The 27,502-nt window shown below is 39.9% G+C and overlaps 1 protein-coding gene across 4 annotated transcripts; it reads right to left on the bottom strand.

Annotated features, from left to right (window-relative positions):
- Nucleotides 1-944: 944 nt before the first annotated feature.
- Nucleotides 945-27,502, bottom strand: tekt3 (tektin 3). 4 transcript variants are annotated; one of them, XM_004556698.3, is made up of 9 exons: nucleotides 27,313-27,502; nucleotides 8,068-8,263; nucleotides 7,246-7,852; nucleotides 6,533-6,616; nucleotides 6,347-6,417; nucleotides 6,112-6,255; nucleotides 4,065-4,287; nucleotides 3,068-3,222; nucleotides 945-1,450 (listed from the first exon to the last, which is right to left on the bottom strand). In XM_004556698.3, the coding sequence occupies exons 3-9, from the start codon at nucleotides 7,810-7,812 to the stop codon at nucleotides 1,234-1,236; spliced, it is 1,461 nt and encodes a 486-aa protein (XP_004556755.1). In that variant the 5' UTR covers nucleotides 7,813-7,852; nucleotides 8,068-8,263; nucleotides 27,313-27,502; the 3' UTR covers nucleotides 945-1,233. The 4 variants fall into 4 exon arrangements, with proteins under 4 accessions (XP_004556755.1, XP_076743779.1, XP_076743780.1 ...); XM_076887664.1 differs by lacking the exon at nucleotides 27,313-27,502 and adding an exon at nucleotides 16,228-16,363; XM_076887665.1 differs by lacking the exon at nucleotides 8,068-8,263.

Genomic DNA, 27,502 nt, shown 5'->3' with positions numbered 1-27,502 from the left:
ATTCTGTTTCATCCCAGTATGCAAATCCAGTTAGCGTCTGGCTCCAGATTCCACTTACTTTGTCTGCAGGCACTCGTTTAAAATGAGACATATTTTGATTTCGAGACATATCTGCTTCATAGACAAGTGTAATACGATGATGAGGATGCAAAGACAGTTGGCGTGCTCAGGTGGTTTGGTGGTATGTTTTCTACAGTAGGTGACTACTATACAAACAATGGTTAAACTCTTACACTACTGGTAATTCAAGCGACATTTATATTCCTCAGTAGGGCCAAAGGTTATACAGGAAGTGGAGTAGCACAAAGGGTTGAGTCAGGGACTGTGACAGTAGTGTTTACAGTGCATGCATTTGTATCTTGTGTGTCCAAAGTTTGCTTAGGCTCAGAAAGCTATTCGCTATACCAACAAAATGAAATGAAACTGATACTCGATACAAATACAAATGGCAGCATCTTTGCACAGGAGCAGGCCGACACTGGCACAAGAGGGACAGCGAACACGGGTGACAGAAAGAGACTGATGAGAAGTTATGAGGCTCAGGTCCTACAGGAGAGCTAACCAAACTACAGGTGTATGTTTACAGTCTCAGTGCCAGACTTACTTAAGTAAGTGTTTCGTACATGCCACGTCCAAGATAACAGTTAGGTCACTCACTGTGTTGTGCAAATAACTCTCTGCTTTTTGTTTGGGGTTTGTCGTCACGTGCTACTAATGCCCTTGTTTGTGCTTCACTGGCTCAAGGCATGTCGCTAAGGTAGTGTTTAAATACATAAAGATACCTTGCTCCAATTGGTAGTGTATAAGTACCTTTTTTTTCCTCAGGTGCTATCACAGTCACAAACAAAATCAGCATAATCTATTCATAGTTAAAACAGGGCTCCTTTAAGATGACCAGTTAATATACAACATAAAGAATCTCTATGTCAGTGTGAAACAGTAAATAGTTCTGTTAAAGGTTTTAATATATAGGTTGCAAGTGTGAACACAAGTTTCTGCCATTTAGTACATTAGTAGCATAACATATGTGTAATTGTATTTAACTGTAGATATCAAGTTTTTGCCTTTGCATATGATTCTTTTGCTTATTTCTTTTTATAAACTGCTGCATATCTGCTTTTAAAGTCATCGTGTTTACATTTAGGTCATCCACACCTTCATTTAAACCACTCCAAACCTACAGAAACAATAACTCCATTGGTCTTCCAATGGTCCTCCTTTTAAGACTTGGTTTTAGGTGTAGCCCACCAGACGGGGCATGCTAGGAAAGCTCTTGCGCATACTCATGCACTTCTCCTGGTCCAGGAAAAGTGAATTGGCTTTGACAGATAGGTCATGTTCCAGGGATACTTTGGTCTTCACCAAAGTCTGCAGAGTGTTCTCGGCCTCCATCAGCCTCTCTTGAAGTTTCCGAATAGTGTCCTCGATCTCTCTCACCTCACTCACAAGTCTGAATAATTAGAGAGAGAAAGACTGCTTACTGTCAAATCTGCAGCATAGGGAAAGAAGTTAAGGAAACTTTCCAAAGTATGACATTGTGAGATTTGCAATTAAAGGTAATAATTTATATTATTGTTCATTTAAACCACAGAGAGGCCAAACCCCTCTAAAATGTATCAAATGACAAAGTTAAAAAACATTTTTGGCAGTAATTCACTGGTATTACACTTTGTCACTCAATGAGGTTGATTAACTAAAAGTGACGTTAAAAATTAAGTTAAAAGTACAAATAGCAGCTGGTTAAAATCAGGGAAATCAGTGCATTCTTTGTCAATGATTTGATTCTTGATTGAGAAATGGTATATTTGCATAATTTTCTTCACTCCTTGAAGTAATTTGTAACATACAAAAGGCACACACTACATTGCAAAATAGCCTGAGATGCGTTACCACATAATTACTAGTTATATCAACCACCAGAAAGCAGTTTTCCTTCTTAGGTGTGGTTCTGGCTCAGGAGGTAAGGCAGGTCACCTACGTCCATTGGAGTATGAATGTGTGTGAATCTTAGGTTACGTTCACACTGCAGGTCTTAATGCTCAATTCCGATTTTTTGATCAAATCCGATTTTTTTTGTCTGCTTGTTCAGACTACAAATAAAATGTGACAGCAAACGCGCTCTAGTGTGAACCCTCAAAGTGGCCCGCATGTGCAAAAGACGACGTCATACACAACGCGCTCTGTTTAGACCCAGAGCAAACAGTATTGTTTGACTGATGACCCTTAATATAAAGACTTGTTTCGGACTTTACGTTTCCCAATTTTGCTTTAAGTTATAAAGTTATTTTGTTATTTACATATGGCCTAATAATTATCCTTATTGCTGTTTTAGAGAGGAGCAGTGCTTCAAAGGATAGTTGCAGATTTCTGTAAGAATCTGCAGATTATACAGTACAAATAAAATATTCACGTTTCTCCAACGTTGTCTTCCCAATAGTTTCACTGACATCTACACTGGATGGCCAGAAAGCGTTCACAATGTCTTCTCTGGCGCTGATAATTGGCGTCTGTCTTGTGTCAGTGACGTAAAAGATGGATTTAATGCGACATGACCATTCAAACAGCAGTCGCTTTCTAAAACATCAGATATGTATCGGATTCAGCACCACATACGAAAGTGACCCAGGTCGGATTTGAAAATATCGGATTTGTGCTGTTCAAACTGTCATACATAGGGTCAAAAAAGTCGGATTTGATGTGCTTTTGCCTGCAGTGTGAACGTAGCCTTAGACAGACAGTGCTTACATAGAAAAAAGTGCTTGTATAAATCGGAGTGAATGGGTGAATGCGGCAACGTGTATAAAGCGTTCTGAGTACTCAGAGTAGAAAAACGCCATATGGGAACCCGTCCATTTACCATTCCTGACTCCTAAAACCAGACAGCTTTTTGTCCTTCACCATGACCAGCTGGTGTCTGCTGATTGTAGCACAAATGTAGAAGGTTTGGTGATTTTCTTTCTCTATTCACCCTTAGTGCAAGTAACTGAAACTCAAAACCTTTTTGTCTGGAGGAACAATCTAATAACATCTGAAATCACATCTGATTTGGAAATGTGGAACAAACTACCTGTGGTGTGGATTGTCCCTGCAGAGCTCTATGTTGGGTCTGCGGATCCTCTCCTCCAGCCTCGTTTGGGCCACTTTTAATGGGGACTCTTTATCTCTGAGAGCCTTCTTTATTGACTCAATTAGCATCTCAGTCTGAAAGATCTCTTGTAGAGTCTGCATGAAAAGACAAAAGACAACAAATTGTGATGCAGCCGCTGAGAGTTCCAGTCATGTAAGCATAGCTGAGTTAGGCATGGAAATTAAGGGAAAGGCTGACCCAAAGCCAAAAGAGGGGAAAATGTGAGAATCTCAATAAAAAGGATCATGTACAAAGCTGCAGACTTTGAGTCAGCTGAACACAGGCACACACATGCACAGTGGCCTGCTCTGTCCAACCTCATCTGAAATAATTTCATTTCAGCCAATCGCTACTTCTTACAGCTAACAGTGAGTGAGGTTTATTGAAGACCTTGTGCTTCATATCACTCCTGTCAGTGTTCGAACTATCCAGCAGCTCTCGATGGCAACCTGAAATCAATGGGATAAAGTGCAGAATGTGACACAAGCAATGAACAAACTACTACAGCTCCTCTCCTTTGACAGGGATGTTTTGCAAATATAATCCATATAATCCACCATAGAGGGCAAATCTGCACAGCTGATGGAGATAGAGAGTTTTAGAAAGAAGCGGGGAAAAGGATTGTACAGACACATGATCTCTTCCTAATAAGTGGCAAATGTAGTTAAATACTCAATAAGAAAAAAGGAATGGATTTTTTTCTTTTTTTTCCTAAAATAAAACCATGTGATTGCCTCTGAAACCACTTTTCTTAATAATCTATTTCACATTGTGAAATAATCAAGAACGAAGTCCAACATAAGAATAAAATTAGGAACAGGCTGTAATTCATTACACTACGATTAAAATACAGTGATAAAAAAAATGTCCCCGTTACATAACCTTATCAAGATATTATTGTCTTTTATGAAATAAACCATGCAGAAAAGGTGATGACCTTAGCCAGGTGTGTTTGCAAGCTGTTCTTGGCATCACCGGTTTCTGATATGCGGTTGGTGAAGGCTACGTTGACATTGTTGAACTGGTTCCACATTTCATTGGAAGTGGCGTTCAGCAGGATTTCTATCTCATCCCTGAGCTTGTGGGAGGCAGCTCGCTCACTTTGGGAATGCAGGATGTTGTCATCTGTAAACTTGGACCACGAGTCAGGCAGAGAGATTCTGACAGAGAAACAGTTAGATGCATTTACAGTATGTTCCAACACTCCCACTGGTTTTGAACATGATGCATTTGGAAAAGAGTTTTTCAGATATCACAAAACTTTTTAGCTATTTTAGCCAAATTTCATTGTTATTGTTCTTAAACTTTTGAGAGGCAGGGGCTTGTTAGCAAACGAAAACCTTCAAGGGCCCATCATAATAAACCAGATTATATAGTAAGTCTATTACAAAGAATTACTATGATTAGTAAACTTTCAGGTACCATTCTTAGTGAAAAACTTTTCAACCTAAATGCTTAAAATGCATGAAAACTGGTACAAAAATGAAGTGAGCTAGTATAAAGAACACAATATGATGGTTTGGGTTTTTTGTAGTATAACTGTACAGTTAGACATTAGATTTACCCTGAAGTCTTAGGTACATGCATTCATGTCCCTGTTAGGTTGCAATAGTTGTGGTTACTTAAATGTTTATTGGGAATGACAATTATGGAAAATTGTATAAAGTTTTTGTTTGTTTGTTTTAGCAATTGCTAGTATTCAAACGGGAGATGGTGAACATGGTAAAGCTGACACTTATAGTCATCATTTACACTCACTGGCCACTTTACTAGGTGCTGCTCAATTGCTGGTTACAAAAAACTAATCAGCCAATCACATGGTGGGAACTCAGTACATTTAGGAATGTAGACATTTTCAAGATGATCTGCTAAAGTTTAAACCGAGCATCAAAATGGAAAACAAAGGTGATTTAAGTGACTTTGAACATGGTGTGGTTGTTGGTGCCGGATGGGCTGATCTACTCGGATGTTTCCGCACAACCAACTCTAGAAATTCCAGAGAATTACATGTGAAAGAGAAAATATCCAGCGAGCGGCAGTTTTGTAGATGAAAATGCCTTGTTAGTGTCAGTGGTCCACGAATAATGGCCAGACTGCATCAAGTTGATAGGAAGTTCATTCAAATAATAATGCATTATAACCACAGTGTGCAGAAGAGCATCTCTGAATACTTGACATGTGGAACCTTGAAGCAGATGGGCCACAGCAGCAAAAGACCACACTGGGTGCCATCCTGTTAGCTAATAACAGGAACCTGAGGCTACCATTCTCAGAGTCTCACTGAAAGTGGGCAATAGAAGACTGGAAAACTGGCTTCTCCTGCATGATGGTACGGTGAGAATTTGAAAATATGAAAGCATTTATCCTTTCTACCTTATATCAACAGTTTGATGGTGATGGTGTTTTGGTTTCTTGCCACACTTTGAGGCCCTTTAATACCAACTGAGTTAAACACCACCGCCTACCTGAGCATTGTTGCTGGCCGTGTCCACAGAGTGTCAGTCTATACTGCCAGCAGTATAACACATGTCACAAAACTCCGATCACCTCAGCCTAGTTTCTTGAACACAACAATGGCCTCCAGACTCACCAGATGTCAATCCAATATGATCTCAGTGTGTTGGAAGCACCACGTTGAATCAATAGCACTACAAATTAAGGTAGTTTGGAAGGCAAAAGCAAGGTGCACCATATAAAGTAACCAGTGAGTGTATATCGTAGCCCTGGTGTGCGTAAGTGCAGCTTCACTATGTTCCTGGCATTACTATTAACTTTTAATCGCCTGATAAAATATTTACATCTCACTTGCAACAAATCACCAATATACAGTAATGCTTCAAGACTGCTTAACATTTTTATATATTTATCTGGACACAACAATTTATCATTTCATGCAAGCGTAAACAAATTCTGGACAGCAATATCAAGTATTTCATCGAATATAATTGAATCATTCAGATATTCAAATATATAATTATACTCACGAAGGGTCTAGTCTGTCAATTCCTCTGTAATAGCCAATACCATCCGATGTGTTCCTTAAATGGTGACACCTTTGATCTATCCTCTGCGCTGTCAGTTTGTCACTCAGATCTCGTTCCAACTCATGTTGAGCTGCTCGGTTTGACCTAATGAATCACATAACATAAAACAGAAATGAAAACTTTTATAAATTGAGCACATGTCAAACTGCAGTCTTAGTCAGATTGTCAGACTTACGCTAGCTGAGCAATGGCTCTGTCCAGATGTCGCCTCATCCTTTCCTGACATGACTTTATAACTTCTACCTCCTTTTTTAGCACAGGTAGAAAGAATATAACAACTTTCTTATTTCTGCAGTAATATTGGTCTCATGAGTCCCAAATATATATATATATATATAACCACACTGATCTTTCATTTTACCTTTATGAGGTCTTTCTCTACGTCATCGTGTACCAGGTCAATGGACATCCGCCGCTCTCTGTGGTACAGACACTCTTGAGACACCTGTTAGCAAAATTTTATTTTGACTAAAGCAAGATGCAATGGTAAATCCATAAAGAACATTTTCTTTATTTAACAGTGATTGTGACACTCCAAAAGATGGGGATATAATATGATTGTAAAGAAAAACACAATTTATATCAATATCAAGGTGTGCATATACTAAGTTCTGCAACATGTTTGGATCATACTCCAATTTCAGTCACCTGGAGAAGTCTCTAAGAAAGTCTCATGCTACATGATATTGGTCTAGAAAGGTGTCCCTGTCATCAGATATAAAGCCAGATCAAGTTAACTCTCTCAGGGGGACTATGGTCATTCGAACAGGGCACTAGGATGACCTATTTATGGGACTGACCCAGTGAAAGCACCGTCATTTTGAAGGGTTGCAAGGGATCATGCAAAAACTGTCTCTACAACCAAACAGACGACTGCTTTAAAACTGGCATAATATGGATGATTGATAATATGCGTGCACTCAGTCTTAGTATGACCAGTGTTATGTCATGTTTTCTCTCAAACAAATAAAAAATATCAAGCTAAATGTTCAAATAATATCACTCAAAATTAGTGTGCATCCGTGAAAAAAAAATTCAAAGTAGCTCATTGAAACATATTCCTTCCAGCCTCACCTGAAGGGGCCCTTCAGTCTCTGCCAAGGCTCTCTCTAGCCTCCTTTTGACCTCATTAAGAGCTGCTATCTCTGTCACCATGTTGTCGATCTCATGGCTCAGCTCAGACTTCCAAAAGACAATGTCATTGAGCCTTTCTCCTATGTTCTTGCTGGTATTCTCCTGGGTTCGTCTGGTAAGTTGCTCTTTATCCTGCATCAGCCTGATGGTGTCTCTTCTTAGTCTCTCTGCGCTTTTCCGGGAAGACTCGGATTCCCTGTAGTTGTTGTGGTTGGACTTGTACCAGTCATCTGGAGTGTAGCGGGTGGTCAGCGCACTCCTGTTGGATGGGTACAACACCGTCTTGGCACGAACCAAATCTAAATTCTCTCGTTGTATGGAAGGGGATGGGATAGTGCTGTTGCTCTTGTAATAGCTGTTTGTCCTCCACAGACTGGCATTGGGATTCATGACCAGGGCTGCCTGGGGGTTTCGATAGCTGGATGCCATAGTGGAGATGGCAGGGAGAAAGTGGCTGCTTTTTGGCCGAGCGTATGTTGCTGTCAGAGTGGATCCAATCAACTCCATTTTTCGAAGCCTGCAAGGGTTCAAAGTGGTACTACTGGTCCTGAGTCAAAGTAAAGAAAAAAGTTCTCAAACTGATTTGAATATTTTACATATTCATATTAGCTACCTGGATCAGACATTTAAAGCAGTTTACAAACTCTGTAGGTTGGTTAAGTATACAAAGAAAACGTGTTTAGATGGCTCATTAGAGTAAGAAGGTGGAAAATAAAATCAGAACTAAGGTGAAGCATCAAAGTAGACAAAGAACTGCCTTACCAAGATGAACGCTTGTCAGTTGCTCGACAGTGTCTTGTGACCAGCTGCCTCTCAGCTCTGTTTACCTGAGAATGAGCTCAAGAACGCACTAAAGGTAAACTGGCATGCATAATAGAAAAGTTAGCAAGTCATTCATTCAGCCAACCAATGGTGTTGCACAGTCCTGGACAGCAGCAGCTGGCCTTGTTCAAGATTTCTGTTGACACAGAAGCAGTTGCCATGGGTTACTGCAACACTGTGCCAAGGATTTTCAGATTAATAGTGACCAGGTGCTTTTCTTTGGACTAGTAAATGCACCAGTGTTACAAAATGTGTCCACAGGACAGATGTAACTTTGGTGTTTGTAATGTTTCTTCTTATTAGATTTCTTTATAAAATCCTACTGACCTCCTGTGACTTTACAAAGTTCCAGTCCACTTTTCAACCAATACAGGCACAGCTTATCAGGAACACAGTTAAAGTGGAAAAGTAAAATGCAGTGAAAACAACACAGCAAATAGATGCCTATATTATAAACCCTCAGCACCATGAACTGTGATTTTTTTTTAAATTCACTGATAACTTACAGCTCTCCACATTCTGCCTGTTCTCTTCTTTCTTCATTAAACAAGATAAACATTCAAAATACACCCCAATCAGTTTTTAAAGAATTTATTTACGGATGATCGATTACTTTCTGTAGCTTAATCAAGCCATTTGTCATTAAAATCCTCGATAGAAGGGAAGCAATCGGAGCTTTGTTTTTAAAGCAGTCAACTTCAGTTGGTCTCCATGCATGCACACATTAGCTCACCGTCACCCTGAGAACCAAGCTGTCTGTATTGATTGCAGTTACTTGTTTAATGATTCATGCCGCAGGAAGAGTCCACACAAACCCCTGTAGCACAGAATAATAATCTGTGTTGTGTTACCTACCATTGGAAATGAGTATCGTTTACATTAATTTGTTCTAAGGGGGTAGGGCTGGACAGATGATAGCCTGGTTTCCACAGGGACAAGGAAAGGTGTAACCAGGATTTATTTAGCTCTGTCTTAACAATAGAAGTGTGATCTGAACAAAATCTTTGAATGAGATTATTTTGGGGTCTTTCCAACCACCATGTTATTTAATCTACTGCTAATTATTTAATGTTGTAATAATTTTAAAACTTTACTTGGCAGAGTTTATGGCGGATAAAGAGAGCTTTCTCATCCTCCCTGGCTGTATGATAATACTTAACCAGCAACTTTCAGTGAGATCAGCTTTCCATCTTACTGACACTTACACACTCATAATGTAGGACTCAAGCACAGAATGTTTTCTAACTCCATGTTTGTAGAGAATAACATCTATATTGCTGTCCCTTTATGTATGAATGCTGTGTTAAATACTGTTGTAGCAGCAATCATTTAGTTAGCTTATCCTCATTACATGAAAGATGTTAGTACCCTTACAATCTGGAAGTAAATTAGTGTAACTCCCCAAGTAGGGTCCAGTCTGAATTTGATCTATGTACTCAGGTATTTAAGGTGTACTGTACTGACAAGCTTAATTAATATTTGTTTTTTGGGAACAAATTTTTTTTGACATGTTTTTCTTTAAGTAAAAAAACAAACAAATCCATCAAACCCCACTTTAGAGATCACATAATGAAATCTCAAACTCATTAATGAAGAATTTGTGATTGGCTTGCAGGTTTATATGTCCTGCCCTGGAACCTCCTCCAAGACCTGCCCACTTTATAACTGGAAAGGTCTTGGTGGCCACCACGTGCAGTTTTGCAGCCCGTGCTCAGCTACTATTGTCATAAACATACAGGTTTAGATTTAGAATGGAATGGCGCACCATTGCTCCACCCCTGCAGCCTGCGGCATCACTTAACATGGCTAGGTTGAAGAAGGCCATCCCACACGCTTCTACTGCCCTGACCTCATCCACTATAAATACACCCCAGAAAAGCACGAAAAGCGCGCCTGCGTTTGAAATTCCTCCCCTGGATAGAACTGCAAGTGTCCCCTGGAAAAGCGATTCCTAGTGAAGCTCCCCACTGGCCTCTGAACATGAAGGCAATGTAAGAGGGGCCTATATATACTCCTGCCATGTGGCCCATGAGAGCATGTTGTTAATTACTGCACAGTAGAAATGTCTGAGGGAGCAAGTGTGCTGTCTACTCCGCTTAGAGTACAGTGATACAGAACTGAAGGCTGTAATCTTCAGCAGTATAAAACCATTAATAAAACAGAGCTTCTAAATTGAGTCATAGTATGAAGTTTTAAGAAATAGTTTCCTTTTCTTATGTGGTATATAGTAGTAGCCATTTAGCAGTCAAGCTATATTGCTGTGGGGAAAAAATGACAAGCAGGAAAATTATAGTGTCATAATTTTTTTAATTTATGTTCTGTGGTTTGGCAGAGGTGTCCAAGCCTTGAATTTTTCTCATTTTGGCTGCAATGAAAGTGGCAGTGAATTGTCAAATTGGACTGGACAGGTAGAAAAATACACTGAACCTGCAGTCAGCGTTCACTGCTTCACACATGTAGACATGTACTTTGATATTATTTCTTTTGCAACATTAATACTGGAAGACATACAATGCTCCGGTGCTCCGAATTCAGAGATCGGTTTTAATAAGCTGTGCAGATACCAGTGTCCTCCTTCAAACACCCGACAACCAAAATAGCTGGAGATACAAAATAAGAACTTGATCCTTCTGCTTGAGTGTGGACAACCACAACCAACTGCACATCTGAGACATTTTGTAACTATGTCCTGCAAAGTTAGGATGCTGTAGCATTGTTATAATCTGTTCACAACCAGAGCGGATAATTGCGGCACTTTTTAAACTTTGCACAGAGAAATATCAAACAAACAAACTTGGTGATAGTTCTCTTATTTTCTTACTATATGTAGCAACACACCCCTTTCACCACACACAATCCCTTAAGGTCGTGTCCTTTCCTTTCCACCACTGACCTTCTCTTGATTGGGTAAGAATAGACGACGTGAGGAGGTCAGGTGTGTTTTCTAAACATTCCTAATTAGTAAAAAAAAAACAGGTTCCCTGTTCCCTCCCTGGGCCCCTAGTGCTTTCACTTCTTCAAACCACACCTATTTTGATGTCAACCTGGCAATTGTCCAAGCCTCTGGTTGTACCACAGCTTCCTCTATTGGCAAGATTGATATGAGGTGCTTTCCTGTGATTTGCTTACACTCCTGACTGCTGGGTCAAACAGATAAACTAGACTTGTAGCTGTCTTTATGCCCGACTATGCAGGCCATTATACTGGCATCAGTTTCCTCTCATGAATTCTAGATGGATCCTTCTACGAGGAGGGCGGCCACACCTGGAGAACAATACAGAAGATGTAATGAACCATTAAATCTAATGACAATATTAGAGATCCCCCACTGTGGTAATGGAGCATCCAGGTGGGAAAATCACAGGAGCCTCCTGAGCTTATCACAGATTGTCAGTAGTCACCCAAGGAAGTGTTTCTGTGTGTTCTAATGATTTCTTCTAATAGCCATAATACACATTCATCCTTGTACTTCTATATTGTGAGTCCTCCAGTTTGTCTTCTTTGGTAACAGTGGTATCATGATGTTGAGTGAAGTTGATTATTTAGGCTCTTATAACCTGAGGGGTCAAAGCAGTTCCTTGTAGTGGTGGGTCAAAAATGTAACAAATTTTTAAATCTATAGATGAAATCCAGCCTCTGATTGCAATTTAATTTAGTTTCTATGCTATTCTTTCATCTCAGCACCCCAAGATAATCATTACTGTGACTATTCTATACAAATATAACCCAAATAAATGTAAAAAATCATGGTTGCAATCTGAAAACCTGAAAATACACCCTGTCTCCAATATCTTCAGTGATATTAACAAAATTTCTAGGCCTTCTTAAAACAGAGTTCAAGTTGGCTTTTAGTAGATTTGATAGTCCCTTTTTTATGTGATGCTGCCAAGTGGTCAGTATTATTTGGTCAGTATTATTTAGATGTATGTTAGATGTAAGTGTATTAAGTTTTATTTTTTTTATTCCACTTATCGTGTTTTGAAGTTTTTGCTGTTTCATGTTGTTTTTATCTTGTCAAAGTACAAAGATGGTGATATAATTTTGCAGTGTGTGTGTCTGTTTGTGTATTATGTACTTATAAAATATGAACGTGATCTTATTACAGTATTATAGAAGGTTGTTACTGAAGCTTGTGAATTGTTTTTTTTTATTCTTTACACTAAATAACGGTGCTCTATATTATATTGACAGGGTGTCATTTATGCCTATTGTGTATACTATTGTACATTTTGTACTATATCTGTGAAGCTTATTCAGTACGCTAAATGTTGCATAGCAATGCAAACCTATTAAGATGCTTCTTTGCCATGTGCATGTTTGTGTGGAGTTGCATGGCAACTTTCTACTGTATCTGCAGTCTGATGTCTGCAACTGTCTGAAGCAAAGAGCATTCTATGTCCTCGCCATAAAGCAGGCAGATGGATATTGTATTAGATACTCAGACAGAGGAAGCAGAGATGCACAGACATCCAGGCAACAGATATTTTTGTGTCCTGGGTAACAAAAAAAAAAGCATTAAAGTTGACATTATTTTATACCCAACCCATTCTAAGATGGGAAATACTGATCTATCATCATTAGGCATTATGGCTGTTAGTGGTTGGCACAAAATGAATTGCACTTGTTGCCATCTGCTTTCTTTCCAAAGTGCACAGATAATTATTCATTGTCATAAAAGGACATCACATAAAACACTTGTAGCAGAAACGTTGCGAGCTGCTTTTGTTTTTAACTGTTTAAAAGATGAAGTTAAGAGGGTTACATGTACCCTAGTATGCATTTGAGCGTTTTCATTGTGAGTGATATCTATCTACTTTAATTAATGTTGCAAATAAAGAAAATTAAATGCAATGGATGGATTTGGTTTGCGTGGTGGCTGGCTATCATATGGTGGTACAGGGAAGGGCAATGTGTGTCTGACAGGATGGGCAAGGGGTGGATGGACTCTAGCCATCCCCCACTCTGTGATCAAGGCTCCCAGTTGCAAACTTCCAGAGTGGGACGAGGGGCCATGAATGGAGGGCTTTGTTCAATCCGTGGTCATCACATTCCACTGGAGCCACTGTGTGGCATTCAGCAGAGCGGAGGAGAGGGCAGGCCAGGGCAGGACAGGACAGACGAGGGGAGGCCTGGAGAGGAAACACTAAGCAGCCTCTCTGTCTGTCACATCAAAACATTAAGATCTGTGCCATTTATGTAGAGGAAGTATTTTTAGCTTAGTGCTAATGCTGTAGATGCTAAAGTCTTTGCACTGTTTATGTGTACTTTTTAAAACACAAAGCCAGTCTTTAAGATTTTCTTATGTGAAGCTCCTTGACTTTTCATTACCTGCAGGACAGCAATGCACCTTTACTGGTGATATGTTTTTTAAGCAGTTCAGCACTCTGTGAATTGGTCACCACTGTTCTATAAGGTTACAGTTAGACTGGTGGTTGTAATTCTAGTTGTTTTTTTGGTTACATGGTTAAGAAGAGGAATGAAGTCTAATGTTTCCATGCTGACTCAGGAGTTGAATTATTCAGACTGGGCGTGTGTGTTTTAATCTCACACTCAGCCCTCTACCCCAAATTAGGGAAACTGCAGCTTGGCAAGACAGGAAGAAAAAATGAATGATAGAAACTTGAGATGGTTACACAGTGACTCATTATCATGCACGTAATGGTCATAGCAATATGTAGACCTTAATCATGAACAAAGAACCCTGCATTCAACGGGCTAGTGCCATTTAGGGGCGTAGGTGTGAAATGAGGCATGTGGCTAACTGATGTGTAAACTGTATTCAATACCAAAAGCTAGGAAAGGGAAAAGGGAATTTAGGAAGTATAATTCCAGTTGCATTTAGATTATTTTCCTCTGCCGTGTCACACTGCCTCCCTTTTTCCATTCATCCCTCATAATAAATGTTCCATTTATCGCAGTTCTCGAGCTATCCTTTTTTATAATCACTCAAAGTCTGTCGTCTCACACAAAGAGGTGTCTGTCATTGCATATGGGAGACTTGTGCACTGTGCCTTGGCAGCATGAGAACAAGAGTTGGAAGAGCGACTGGGTCCAGAGTCCAGATGGACTCTGTGACTGTGTCATTTCTGTTGTACAATCTGCCGCCTTACAGACACCGTTGTCTCCAAGAGGAGATACCTGTACAAGTGGAACTGAAGACAGACTGACCCCATATTCTTCTTGGCCATACATGTCCTCCTTAAGCTTTTGCTCTTTTCTTCTTTTCTTCTATAAAGTTCAGAATTTACAAACGCAAGCACAGTATGAGAGCTGAAACAGGTGAAACAGTTTATAGCTTTACTGAAACAAACTTTGGAATTCCTTCTCATCCACATGGTTTTTAAAACACTCCCCTAAGCTTATTCATTCCTTTAAACATCCTCTTTAAACTGCAGCCTTTTCATTACCTAATAAAAAGATGCTCCAGTGACTCAGTTTTAATCTTGCAAGTATGTGTACCGTAAACAGTAGAGATATGAGGTATGTAAAACACACACATCCAGCACGTACAAAGCCCCGACTCCCCCTTGTCTTACACTGTCTTTGAGTGCTGCCAAAGGTCAAAGTGCATCCAGCAAGATATCAGATTGATTTCAAAGGCATGTTTTCATGTGAGGTGCACACAGTACTGTAACGCATCTTTGGTAGCATTTAGATTGTCTAATCAGAATTAGAGCAGAAGCATGGTTCATATTGTAATCAGCTGTTCTGTTGTTTCTAAACTGTGTACTTCATGGAAATTTACCTGACAAGTGGTCTTTTTAATCAGTTCTACTCACTTGAGCACACTATAGTGCCAGTATCAATTCAAGCACCATGCAACCATGCCAGCATCACACGCTTGACCATAGATTACTGGGTTTTTTTGCACAAACCCTGTCTGAATTCTTTTCTAACAGCTTACACTGGCCAAACAAAAGGCCAAGGAAGATTCAGATTTACCAGTACAAGGCGGAGAAAGGCATTTAAAACCATGGCTCTTTTGTTCAGAGGCATTTTCCAACCTCTGCGCCCTCCCCCTCTGTCTAAAATGCCGAAGGCATGTGGTTGACAGCTCCTCACAAGCTTTCAAATTGTTCTCTCTTTCCCAAATTTGGACTGAAGTAGAATGCCGCTATTGTTAACATGTTCAGCAAACTTGAGAGAATTTCATTTATCTTTTCTGGCAGCGTAACGGTCTCATAAATAGAGGCAGTGGGAACTTTTCATTTTGCTAGACAAGATTTTGCCTTTCCCACCTTGTTCGGGGCCCTGGGATGCGCTGTAGGTTGTGTCAGAGACAAACTGTGGGTCACTGGTATGACAGTCATTCAGTAGAGGTGTCAAGATATTATAAGTGGCGTAGGCATGTGAAAATTATGGCCATATGGTTCTCAATTCTGGCAGCGCACACAGAGCTGAACTGTAAAAATGTCTCAGTGGAATTCCAAGTGGACACTTCTTCAGCCTCTGTCAAATCCCTGAGTATCATATTTAGCCCCTACCATTAGAGTCCATTCTTACTTTGATTATGATGTTCTTTTAGTATGTGTACATCACATGATGCCATGTCAGGTGTATGTGCCACGTGAGGAGTACCCAGAGCTGTGAGTTAGCCCTCTGCTGGCTCTCGTGGATCTGTGGCAATTATATGCCCTCATCTTGTGTGTACAGAGGATAGCATGCAGCAGCTGGGAATGCACAATTACCTCAGTAGAAGGAGACAAAGTCAGCAAAAGTAAGGTCTGTAACTGATAAGATTTCTTAGTAGGCCTTTTGTATTTAACTCTTCTTTTTGTGGATTGTTCTGTCGACTATACTTACTGTTTTTTGTTTTAACCTTTCGAACTTTAGATCACCAATTTTATTCAATAGTGCACCAAAACAATTACACCAAGTCAGACCTGAACAGTTAAGAATTTGATATATTTAAACATATTTACCAGATGTAGCAATCAAATGTATCTCTTTCAGTTCCATATGCCTCTAATTCTCTGTACGAGTGCTATCATCTCTCCCGCTCTGGTTCTGTGTGTAAAACAAGCTGCTGCGGTGAACTTGCACTTATCTAACGCAGTTTTTTTCACTCACTGTTTAAGGTGACCACCCAAAACCTCTTACCACACTGCGTGCTGCTCCCAGCCAGCATGAGAAGCAGAGGAAGACCTTCAGTGTTTTAGTGCCTCCTTCCCTCTCTCTCTCCTCTCATTTACCCAGAATGGGCATCACGTGCCTATGTTGTTGATCCTGGCCACTGAGGACAGCAGGGCACAGCTGCACTAGGGATGGGATTTCACTGATCCTGCAGTGGAAAACCTCATCGTACTGTCCCCTGGACAGCTGCATATGAAAGAGCATAAGCTTCATCACTGTGATGTTGGCAATTGTTTCACTGTGTAGGAGAGTATGGTGGGTTAATATAAGGTGATGTCCCTTACTTTGTGAGAAGTCGGACCTCTGCCAGCTCCATCCGATCAACTGTCTGGCTGACCAGGTGTATAATCACTGAAGCATCATCAAAAACTAGTCCTGCATGTTTTCAGAAGCATGCAAAGTATTCAGGGTCAAACAAATGATATGCAAAGTTTTAATGTTTTGTGCACTCAGCTCTTTTTCATTTATCTCCTAAAAGATCGGAGAGAAAGAAGCCGATATAAAGGTTTTACACAGATATGCATTATATAGATTATATAACCTATATAATGCATATCTACAATTATGAATTTTGGTTTTCATGCATAATGATAAAGTAAACAGATTTTTTTTCAATGGTACATATAGTGTGCACAGAGAATTTTCTGTAAATATAATATTGGTTATCTTCAGGATTTCTAAGCCAGTGGGAACTGGACTATTTTCATTTACCACATGTATATATTTAGACATGCACACATTCAGATGTGTTTCCGTCATACTGTTTCCCTCAGCTTACAACTGCTCACAACCAGACAGTACAGCTGTGAAATCTTAGAGCTCAGCAATCCTAGTGAGAACTGGATCTGTGCACAGAAACATAATCATAATAACAGCACCAGCAAAGGAAATAAATTGCATTGTCTCCTCTTGTCCTTAGAAGGTCTGCAGACAGGGAACTGTTGCATAAGTGAATGCCTGCATGACAGAAGTGCTACTTTACTGTTTATTAGGTGTAGGGTTTTTTGCAGCTCAATGCCTGCTGTCTGCAAAGACAAACAAAGACCTGTTACGTGTGACAAACTGTGAAATTTTCACTACCTGCCTGCAGTGATGAAAGAAATAGATGAGCGCAATCAATAATCTCCCACCGTCCAAAATGATATCATACCGCCCTCCCACTCTGGTTATTAACAAGTTATATCAGTGAGAATTAATGACATTTCAGCATGAAGCAACTGTGATGTAAGGTATATTTACAAACATTTCTTCTTCATCCGCAGACCAGAATCCATCCTGTGGGAGTGGCTGCTGTGAGCTTTACAGACAGGAAGAACCTTTAAGAGCTTTTTAGAAAATTGCTCTCCGGAGAAACTGCAGAACGAGGGAGGCTAAATGGAGGGCATCTGTCTGTCTTGAAGAGGGTTGATGAGCTTGTGAATTTAGCAGAAGGGCATATAAAAAATTTGAAAGCCAGTATGAAAATGATTCAGCATAAGAGGCTGAAAGAACACTATAAGGCAAGTAGAGAAAGGAGAAACAGAGGAAATGTCCAAGAGTGAGGAGGAGACATGGTAAAACAAGGACATTTTCCTTAACTGAGAGAATGCACGTAGTAAACTGTGGAGGGAGAAATAAGAGGATTCAAGCGAATGTCCATACACTGCATCCCATCACACGCTATGTTTGGTGCTCTTTGTCGCCACCCTTGTGTCTGTGTGAGCAGAACAGTGTAGGCTTTGTTTGATGCCGCAGTTTCCAGCAGTTTCATCCAAATATTTTACGTTATGTAGGCAGGCTGTAACTAGGTGTGTGGCACACAGCAAAGGGGCTTCACACCTAACAAGCTGTTTCCGATAAGAATGGCGCTGTCTGAAATTTTTGTCTTGAGGCTTTATGCCAAAAGATGTTAATAACAGGCGTGGTAAATGGAAGGAAATGGAGAAAAAATTACTTGATAAATAAAAAAGCAGTAAAATGGAGAGAGTGGAAGGGAATAAAGAAGACGGCAAATATAGAAAAGCAAACACAGAAGTTGAATTTTTGAAGCTGGTTCTGCTTCAGTTACCTGGCCTATCATTAAAGCAGTAATGAGGAGCAGACAGGGCAGCAGCTCACTGCTATAAAGAATGCAACTTTCCCACAAAGGCTAACACAATTTCAAAGTTCCAAGTAGTTAAAATATAAATTTTCTCCCTTCCTTCACTGTAATGAAGTGGTTTCTCTTCATTTTTAGAAACCCACAAGAGAGTAGCACCCATTCTTCACCTGATTATAGTTAGTGATTATGGTTTTTGCACAGGTTAGTGCTTCCTATCCTCGTCTACTCATGCATTCTCCTGCAGTAGAGTCTGGTTGCATCTATATTATAAATGAGCTTATTATGATGCACCCCTCACAACTCATCAGGAAACTGACAGACCTGGGTATCAGTTCCCTCATCTGCAAATGGTTACTGGACTTCCTGACCAACCGCCCCCAACATGTCCGGCTGGATAACCGCTGCTCATCTACCATCACAATGAACACCGGTGTACCACAAGGCTGTGTGATGAGCCCTTTCCTCTACTCCCTCTTCACCCACGACTGCAGACCTGCTGATGGTTCCAACACCATCATTAAGTTTGCAGATGACACCACGGTGATTGGCCTCATCAGTGACAACGATGAGGCCGCCTACAGGGAGGAGGTGGATCGTCTGGCTGAGTGGTGCGACAGAAACAACCTGCTGCTTAACACCGAGAAGACCAAGGAGCTCATCGTGGACTACAGGAGGAATGCTGAGCCACATCCACCCATCCACATTAAGGGGACGGCTGTGGAGCGTGTGAGCAGCTTCAAGTTCCTGGGAGTCCACATCTCCGAGGATCTCACCTGGACGACCAACTGCTCCAAGCTGGTCAAGAAGGCTCACCAGCGCCTCTTCTTCTTGAGGACTCTGAGGAAGAACCACCTGTCCTCAGACATCCTGGTGAACTTCTATCGCTGCACCATCGAGAGCATCCTGACCAACTGTATAACAGTCTGGTACGGGAACTGCTCTGCCTCGGACCGGAAGGCGTTGCAGAGGGTCGTGAAAACTGCCCAGCGCATCGCCGGAGCACCACTTCCTGCCATAAAAGACATCTACAGGAAGCGGTGTCTGAAAAGGGCTGGGAAAATCATCAAAGACCCCAGTCACCCATCACATGGACTCTTCACCCTCCTGCCCTCTGGGAGGCGCCACAGGAGCCTCCGGACTAAGACCACCAGGTACCGGAACAGCTTCTTCCCCACAGCTGTCAGACTCCTGAACTCTGCCTCCTGACATCTGACCCACGTTAAACTCATGGACTGAACATACACACACCCACAATGGACAACTGTACCCTCAAACACAATAATAACACGGACTGAACCACCACTCACAACCACTAGCACTTTATATAGCCTCTGTAGAAACTATCTACACCCTCACTTATCTTAACTGCACTACTGTATAGCTCTGTGTAAATAATCATTCTGTACATTCGATAATTTTTAATCCTACAACTGTTTACAACTTGCATAGTTCCCATTTCTGTATAGCTGTATATCCCAGATTCTGTAAAGTTATTTATTTCATATTCTGTATAGTTTTTCATATTTATATCCTGTTCATATCCTGTACATAGCTTGTACTCACTACAGCCTGTACATACTTATAGTTATAGAATATTCACAACATACTTCATACCGTGTACATTATAACATACCATAATAGACCCATTTCTGTAATATACTCACATATCTATATTATTGCTAATATATATTGTAATATATCTATATCACTAAAGCACTTCTGGATGGATGCAAACTGCATTTCGTTGCCCTGTACCTGTGCATGTGCAATGACAATAAAGTTGAATTCTATTCTATTCTATTACTTGTGACCTGAACTTGCTGACGCTCTTCTGGACAAGTTCAAGAAAAAAGAATAAAGAGTATCTGCTTCCTAAAATCTAATTTCCTGAGCCTAGACTCTGCATACAGAATATAATTTCAAAATGGGCCATATCCTTGACTACTCACATATTTACACATTCACTTTTAATATAAGCATTGTGTTCCTGAAGTGAGGAAGCTACAAATATAGTTCTAGGTTTTTAGTCAAAGCATAACCACATGGTTTCAAAGCTCCTTAAAGTACTTTAATTGGCTTGATAACAACAATTAAAACTCCAAGTCTTCATAACAACCAAAATCTGTTGGCTCTATTCTTTTTACAGAGAAATTTTTCCTTTTGGCTGTTTTGTGTGTTTTTCTGGTTTTTCCTTTTGGTTCTGTAGAAATGTGTGTAGCTAACTGACTGATAAATGATACATTTGAAGGAACCCAACTGGTCACAGCAAATTGGAACCACTTCTTGATCCTGGTTCTGTTGGAGACTTCTACCTGTTAAAAGGGAGTTTAATCCAACTTGTGCTTTCCAGATGGTTGATCATAGGGGTCGTCTGATTGTTGATGCTTTCTTTCTATTACTGTAGACAAAAAACAAAACAAAAAAACCCCGCCAAACTTACAAAATGAAGTGCCATATAGTGGCAACTGTTATTGTGAGTTGGCACTATATGAATTGAAATGAACTGAACTTGTAAATCATACTGTCTACTAGGGGTGCAACGGTACACAAAATTCACGGTTCAGTTCGGTTCGATACTTTGGTGTCACGGTTCGATATTTTTTCGATACAAAAAATGTTCATGCTTTTTTAATTTGTCATTTATTAAAATTATAAATATATATTTTAACTCAAACGTACAGTTTAAATTTAATGTTGCTGAAACAACAAAGGGATAAAATAATTAATCTAGTTGATCGAGAAATCACTCATCTTTAGAAAAGAGAGTTTATTACAGAGAAATGGCTCTTTCCAAAATAAAAGCTATACTATACGCTTCTTCTGGGGTATACTCTCATAAGGAGAATCATGTGCTAACGGCTGTCTAAATGACTCGGGTAAAGTTTGTAGCATGCGTGCTTGTTGTTTTTGTCTGCTTCCACTTGTCTTTGCACTAGGATGATGTCGGCGTAAATGTGCAGTCATATTCATTGTGTTCCCACTAGTGCTGTCAGCGTTAATCTGAAATGACGTTAATGCAAGGGTTTGTATCATCATTTAAACTGGATAGGTTTCTATATGTACAGACGCAAAAATAATAAATAAGGCTCTCAAGTATGATTCCCTTTGTAGACAGAATCAGAATCACATTCACTAGTCTGTCTCACATTGAGGGGTTTGTGATGATCTTTGCTACCTCCATCTTTCTTTTTCTTCCTTTTTTGTTGGCCACCGCAACTCTCTGTGGGCATTTGTACTCTGAGATCCACCGTTTGCTTTTCTTTGCTGCACTCTTTTGACTTAAGGCATCTTCTCTCAGCCTATAAAGCAAAATTATTTCCCCTTAGGTTTTACAACACCAATTACAACATCACCTGCAGAGTATTCGGAAGGACTTTAATATACTCATTTACATTTTCAGTGTCTGTGATAAAGTAATTAAGGTTAAATGGCGGCACTTACTGTAATGTGCTGCCATGTTTTGGTCTGAATGGTCTGTGCCCTACTGACACAGAAGGGGTTTCAGTTTTGCACTGAGATGTAATTTTGACAATTAGTTCAAAATAATTGGAGAAATATATTTTGACATTATCCATGTTCCTGCCAAGAGTTTAATGAGAAGATCAATATTATAACTCTCGCTCATAAATATGAAGGTAGATCCATAGCTAAGTTTGGATATATGCATAATGACGTAGATGAAATGTGATTTTTTTTAAATATTAATATCTGATTATGATTATTGTTATTAGGATTGATCTGGTAGCATAATCTGATTTAGAACAGAAGAAAAACTTAATTTGACCTTAAAAAAAAAAAGAAGAAAAAAGTCCTTATGACTCACAGCTCAGGCAATCACAAGCCACAACATTTCAGTTTCTGCTCTCACGTTCTCATATGTGGTTTCAAATTGTTAATCTTAAAGCTGTTGTAATTTATTTGTGTGTTATTTGATGTAGTGTCGCGTACCAAAAACAAGCTAGTAGATGTTTTTTATTTTAAACCACAGATTGGAGAATGGAAAGTTTGCACGGGGTTAGGGTTTGGAGACTTCCACCCAAGTCTGCTTAGTGTGTGTTTGTGTTAGAACAGAGAGGGCTGCGCATGAGAGAGAGCAGCTATTTTCTGGACATGCTAAATAGGATGATCCTGCCCTTGTGACCTGACATACACTCAGATCAGTCAACGCTGCAGACACGCCCAGTCACTTAAAATGCCCCGAGTGACCTTTTCCAACAAAAAGTGTTGATTTGAATAGGATGACAAATTCCTCCAACTAGTGTGTGAAACCTTGTGTATCAGACCATAAAGAACCCCAAATATTGCTATAGTTGGCCCTTTTGCCTCCTGTGTTGAGAGCTTCAGGAATGCTGCTGTCCTTTATTGGTGCCAGTTCTGGTAACACCCAAAGCATCTGAAGCATGCCAGGCTGGGTGGGCTCGCCATTTATAAATACACCCCTCAAAACATGTCTAAAGTTCACTGTGTGGTTTGCACAGCCACAAGCTCCATAGCCATGTCTATCCATGTGTATTTGCATTTATCGTGTGCTTGCATGTGCATGTGTCAAGGCAACCGTTCAACAAGATATCAGACGGGTCACTGCTACAGTAAGATACACCATGATTTACACTTGCATGGTTGTGTATTTACAGCCGCTGAAAGGCTATCCTGGGTTTATGTAAGTATGCCTCACATGTAGACACATCATTCGGTTGCTGCGCAAGATGTGTTTTTGAAGTCAAGGGTCATATCTACACCTACACTTAAAACAACTGAATCAGTTTGTCTAGGGGTACACGGGCGATGTGATAGGCCACAATGATATCAAAGTTTCTATTAGCCTAAAGATAATATTGATGGAAGTAAAGGACACATTATCCTTGTTTTGCTTCAATAAGCGGCCTGAGCGAGATACGAACTGCCAGACGTTTTATGAGATAATTAAAAAAGTTAATATTCAACTTTGTCATTCCTCATGTCTCCACTGACCTTAATAGCAAGACAACACTGTGGAGGATGTGGGGCAAAATCAGTCTGCAAGTTTAGCAAAAGCTGATATCATACTTTCTCTTAGTTAGCTAAATCAAGTTGCTGACTCGGCTAAATCAAGGTCAAACACAGTTCTGTCTTTGTGTGTTCCAAGAAAAGGCAAGAACTGAAGCTTTGTAGTCCAGTTAACAGAAGGATCATTCCAAAATATTCCGTTTGTATGGATAGGATGCATAAATACAGCTACTGGTAACTCTTTTAAAGTTAGTTAAAGGTAAACATTGTTTCAGTGTTGCAAAAGAGAGGCTGAATAAATAATTGTGCATGCTTATGAAGGTGAAGTGAGATGACAAGTCCCTCCTTCAACAAAGTGGATTGGAGTTGGTCCGGAAAAACATTTACACATCCACTCACTACTATTGTTTTTACCATCTTTTAAACCTTTTAAGCTTACAGAACAACAGAACTTTACAGAAGGTGGAATTTCATCATATCAATTTAATTCCTATTTGCTGAGTTACAATTAGTAAGTCCTACATGAGCTACATGAATTAATCTGGATTTTAAGTCAATGTAAAACACGCCAAAAAAAAGTAAATATGTTTTTTGATATGCAATGCTATACGAGCAGGAGGGTTTAGTGATCACTATAAGTTTGTGTAAGTTCTGCATGTGTTATTTTAGTATCTCTGTTTTTCTCTGTGTGCACAGCGTAAAGCACAGGGTGAAAAATGGGCAGAGTCATGCTGTTTTTCTGCATCACTCACATACTCTTTACATCTGACAGTTCTGGGATGACGTCAGATGTTTTAGAAGCAGGTGGGAAACAGCATGGGAGAAAGTGAATTTCTGTTACTGAGGTTCTGAGCTGAATCCTCGTGCAATCTATGAGGAGGGATTGTTTGCCTGTTTTTCTAGAAATGCTTCATAGTCTTCACAGACAAAACGCCTCAACAATTTAAATAGTTTGCAAGCATATGAAAGTAATTATTTGCACATGTATTTGGTTTTTCCTTTTTTGAGGTGGTTGATACATATAGTGCCCATGTAAATAAACCCGTTACCTAAAAAGGAGGTGCTGTATTACACTGTGTGTGGTCCTTGTGAAAACTTCTTGGCCATTTGCATGCTCGACAGAAAATTCCTGGATACGAGGAAGGAAGTTGATCGTCACTCTCTGAATCTCTTTGTGGTTTAGCGGCCTTCTGAAACATTCTCTATGCTGTCAAATATTATAGTTAAGCAGCGAAATATTGACATCCATAAGTGTTGCTACAATTAAATTACATTTAAATTCACTTAAATGCTAAACTTAAACCACTTTCAACATGGAATATGAAACATTCCTGTCTTCATCAGCAACTTGGAGGTTAGTCTGACATTAATATTGAGAGCTTTATTCCAACATTCAGGATTAATGGCGAGCCAGGGTCCACCTGATGTTTTCAAGACTGGACAGTAGGCCTACTTACAATAGAGTGTTTAAATCGATTGATGTGTAATGTGTTGTTAGGACTGACTATTGACGGTATGAAGGAGCTGCCTCTTAGCTGCCTATTAGGTGTGTGGCTTCCACCACCACCTCCAGTGGTGGAGGTGGTGGTGGAAGCCACACCCCCATCAAATATTCTCTAAAGGAGATATTCTGAGCTTCCTGCATGTCTTTCCACCATCTGAATGGCCTCTTCTTGCCTCTCATACTCCCAGTCTGCATACTCTGTCCTCATACTCCATTTGTCATTTCCAAGTTTCTATGTCGAGCAAAAGGCTACACAAGTCCAAGGTTTATTTTATAGTTGTTTCTTTCTGACATCAGTATGTGGTAATCATGTAAATGTCTGTATTTTTATGCAGTTTTGTACAAACACACTTATCCTGTGTTGAGACTATTAAAAAGTAATCAGGGTGCTGTCAGGTTAATGAAAAACAGGGCAAGTCTGAAAGATTTAATGCTCTGCACCAACTTTCCAGTGTCTAAAACTTGTACACTTAATGGCTGCGCATTTCTCCGCTTCAAGGACAAATTGTGCAAAAAAAGTAAAAAGAAAACTAACAGTCTGCTGGTGATGCATGGCTATAGTGACTGAGGTTTGTGAATGGCTGGCTTAATGGCTCATTATTGTGCTGGTGGCTATAACCACTGCCAGTCAACATGAGGCTTGCTTGGTTTGTAAAGTAAATGTTGTTGTGAATCAGACCTTTAAATAGTCAGAAGTACTCATTTTTCATTTTCTGCATCCGACAGGAAATCTCTACTAGCATTATGGCTCAAATTCTCAAGCAAAGCTCCAAAATGTAATATGTGAAAAAAAGATCGGTAAGCCTCGGGAGTTTCGAAATGCCAGTTCATGTAGGATATCAATATTTAAGATTACAGACGTAGAGATGGTGGCCTTTATTCATTGTAGGAATTTGATATAGTGGAGACACTTCTTGACCTTTCAATTAATTCCTTACTTTGGCGTCATATGAGCTTGTATCCTTTTATTCTGTCATATATTTGTACAAGAGTGACTAACTATCTTACGATCTTGCTTTTTATTGTACAATATCGTACCACAAAAATGAATCAGCTTTATCGACACAGGAAATTTCTGAAGTATTTGGCAGTCATGACTCAGTGACAATTAACACATCAGCCATACTGGATGTAGGATGGGAGCTGGCAACAGTGAGGTCATTTCCTGCTGGATATTGAGCTTGTCTGTGTTGGACAAATTTTATGAAGGGTTTCAGGAATATAACCCCCAAATCCTGGAGCTATGACCACAAACTAGAAACCCTTCCTCGGGATATCTTTAACCACACACACACAAATACACAAAACATCTTCCAAAAAAATAAACACTAGAGGGGAAAGGGAGGTGCACATGATATAGTAGTAAAGTACCGTCCAGTTCATTTCCTCCCCTGCATTTTGTTGCAAAATCATTCGCAACCCCACCCCAGGATTTTCATTCAGAGAGAAAGAGTGAGCAAGAGGGAATATGCATGCAATGGCTCCTTTCCTCTCTTTCCAGGGTGAAGATGAAAACATAAATATGCCTTTCCAACCCAACCCCCTCTCCAACACCACCACAGCCCTTCCTCCTAAAAGCCACTTTATGGGGAAGGAAGCTGACTCGGTCCACCCTGCTGAGGTTAAATCCAAGAGGGGTGAAGAAAAGGGTGTTGCCTGGACCCCTCAGCTGACAGCAGGAAACGCTAAGAGGAAACTGAAAGGGATTGTTTGTCCATTTTCCAGTAGTAACAGACAGGATGTATAATGTCAGAGAGGCAATGTGAAGCTATGGCATGTGAAGACTTTGCCAGCTTACTGTGATAGGTGACAACATCCAGTGTACTATAATTTCATATAATTTCATACCAATAATCCCTGTTTTGTATAAGTGTTTATGCATGGATGGATGGATCTTCATTGGCATTTAATGTGTATTTTATCAAATACCTAATCTAACGGTTAAATCCTCCCAAAAAAGAAAAAAATACTCCAAATAAGAAAACACTTATAGCTAAGAACAATTAATTCAGCTAAGCACACTAAAGTATTTCCTCTTAGAGCTGCCAATGCTGCCTAAGCGTGTTAAATACAAAGAGCTCTACACAAACCCTTGCTGCTACCAGAGGTCATAGGAGAATGGCCAGACTGCTGCGAGCTAACAGAAGGGCAACAGTAACTCATTACAACCAAAGATGCAGAAGAGTTTCTATAAATGTGCAACACATCAAACAAGCAGAAGAGCTACAGCAGCATATATGTGTCACTCGTATCTGCTAAGAACAGGAAACTGAGGCTACAATTTGCATGGGCTCACCAATATTGTACAACAGAAAGCGTTTTGGAAAAAAGGCCAGGTCTTAAAATTTGCTATAACATTGAGATGAAGGCAAGGTGCATTCAGCATGAAGGTATGAATCCACCATGCCCTTTATTAACTTCAGACTGCTGCTGTAACATTCTTTTAGCACCAACCTAGCATAATTTAAACACCACAGCTTACCTGAGTATTGTTGCTGACCATGTCCATGATCAGAGTGTGCCACATCTTCAGCTTCAAACAGGATAACACACCATGCCATTAGTTCTCTAGTCATCTGAAACGTCTTCTTTTGAACATTAAGTGTGCTGTACTCAAATAGCCTCCAGAGTCACCAGATTTCCAATAGAGTACCATAGATCAGTGTTGCCAA

The sequence above is a fragment of the Maylandia zebra genome, linkage group LG8 (assembly GCF_041146795.1).
Source record: "Maylandia zebra isolate NMK-2024a linkage group LG8, Mzebra_GT3a, whole genome shotgun sequence".
NCBI classification, from domain to species: domain Eukaryota; kingdom Metazoa; phylum Chordata; class Actinopteri; order Cichliformes; family Cichlidae; genus Maylandia; species Maylandia zebra.
This window is presented reverse-complemented; position numbering and strand designations above follow the sequence as displayed.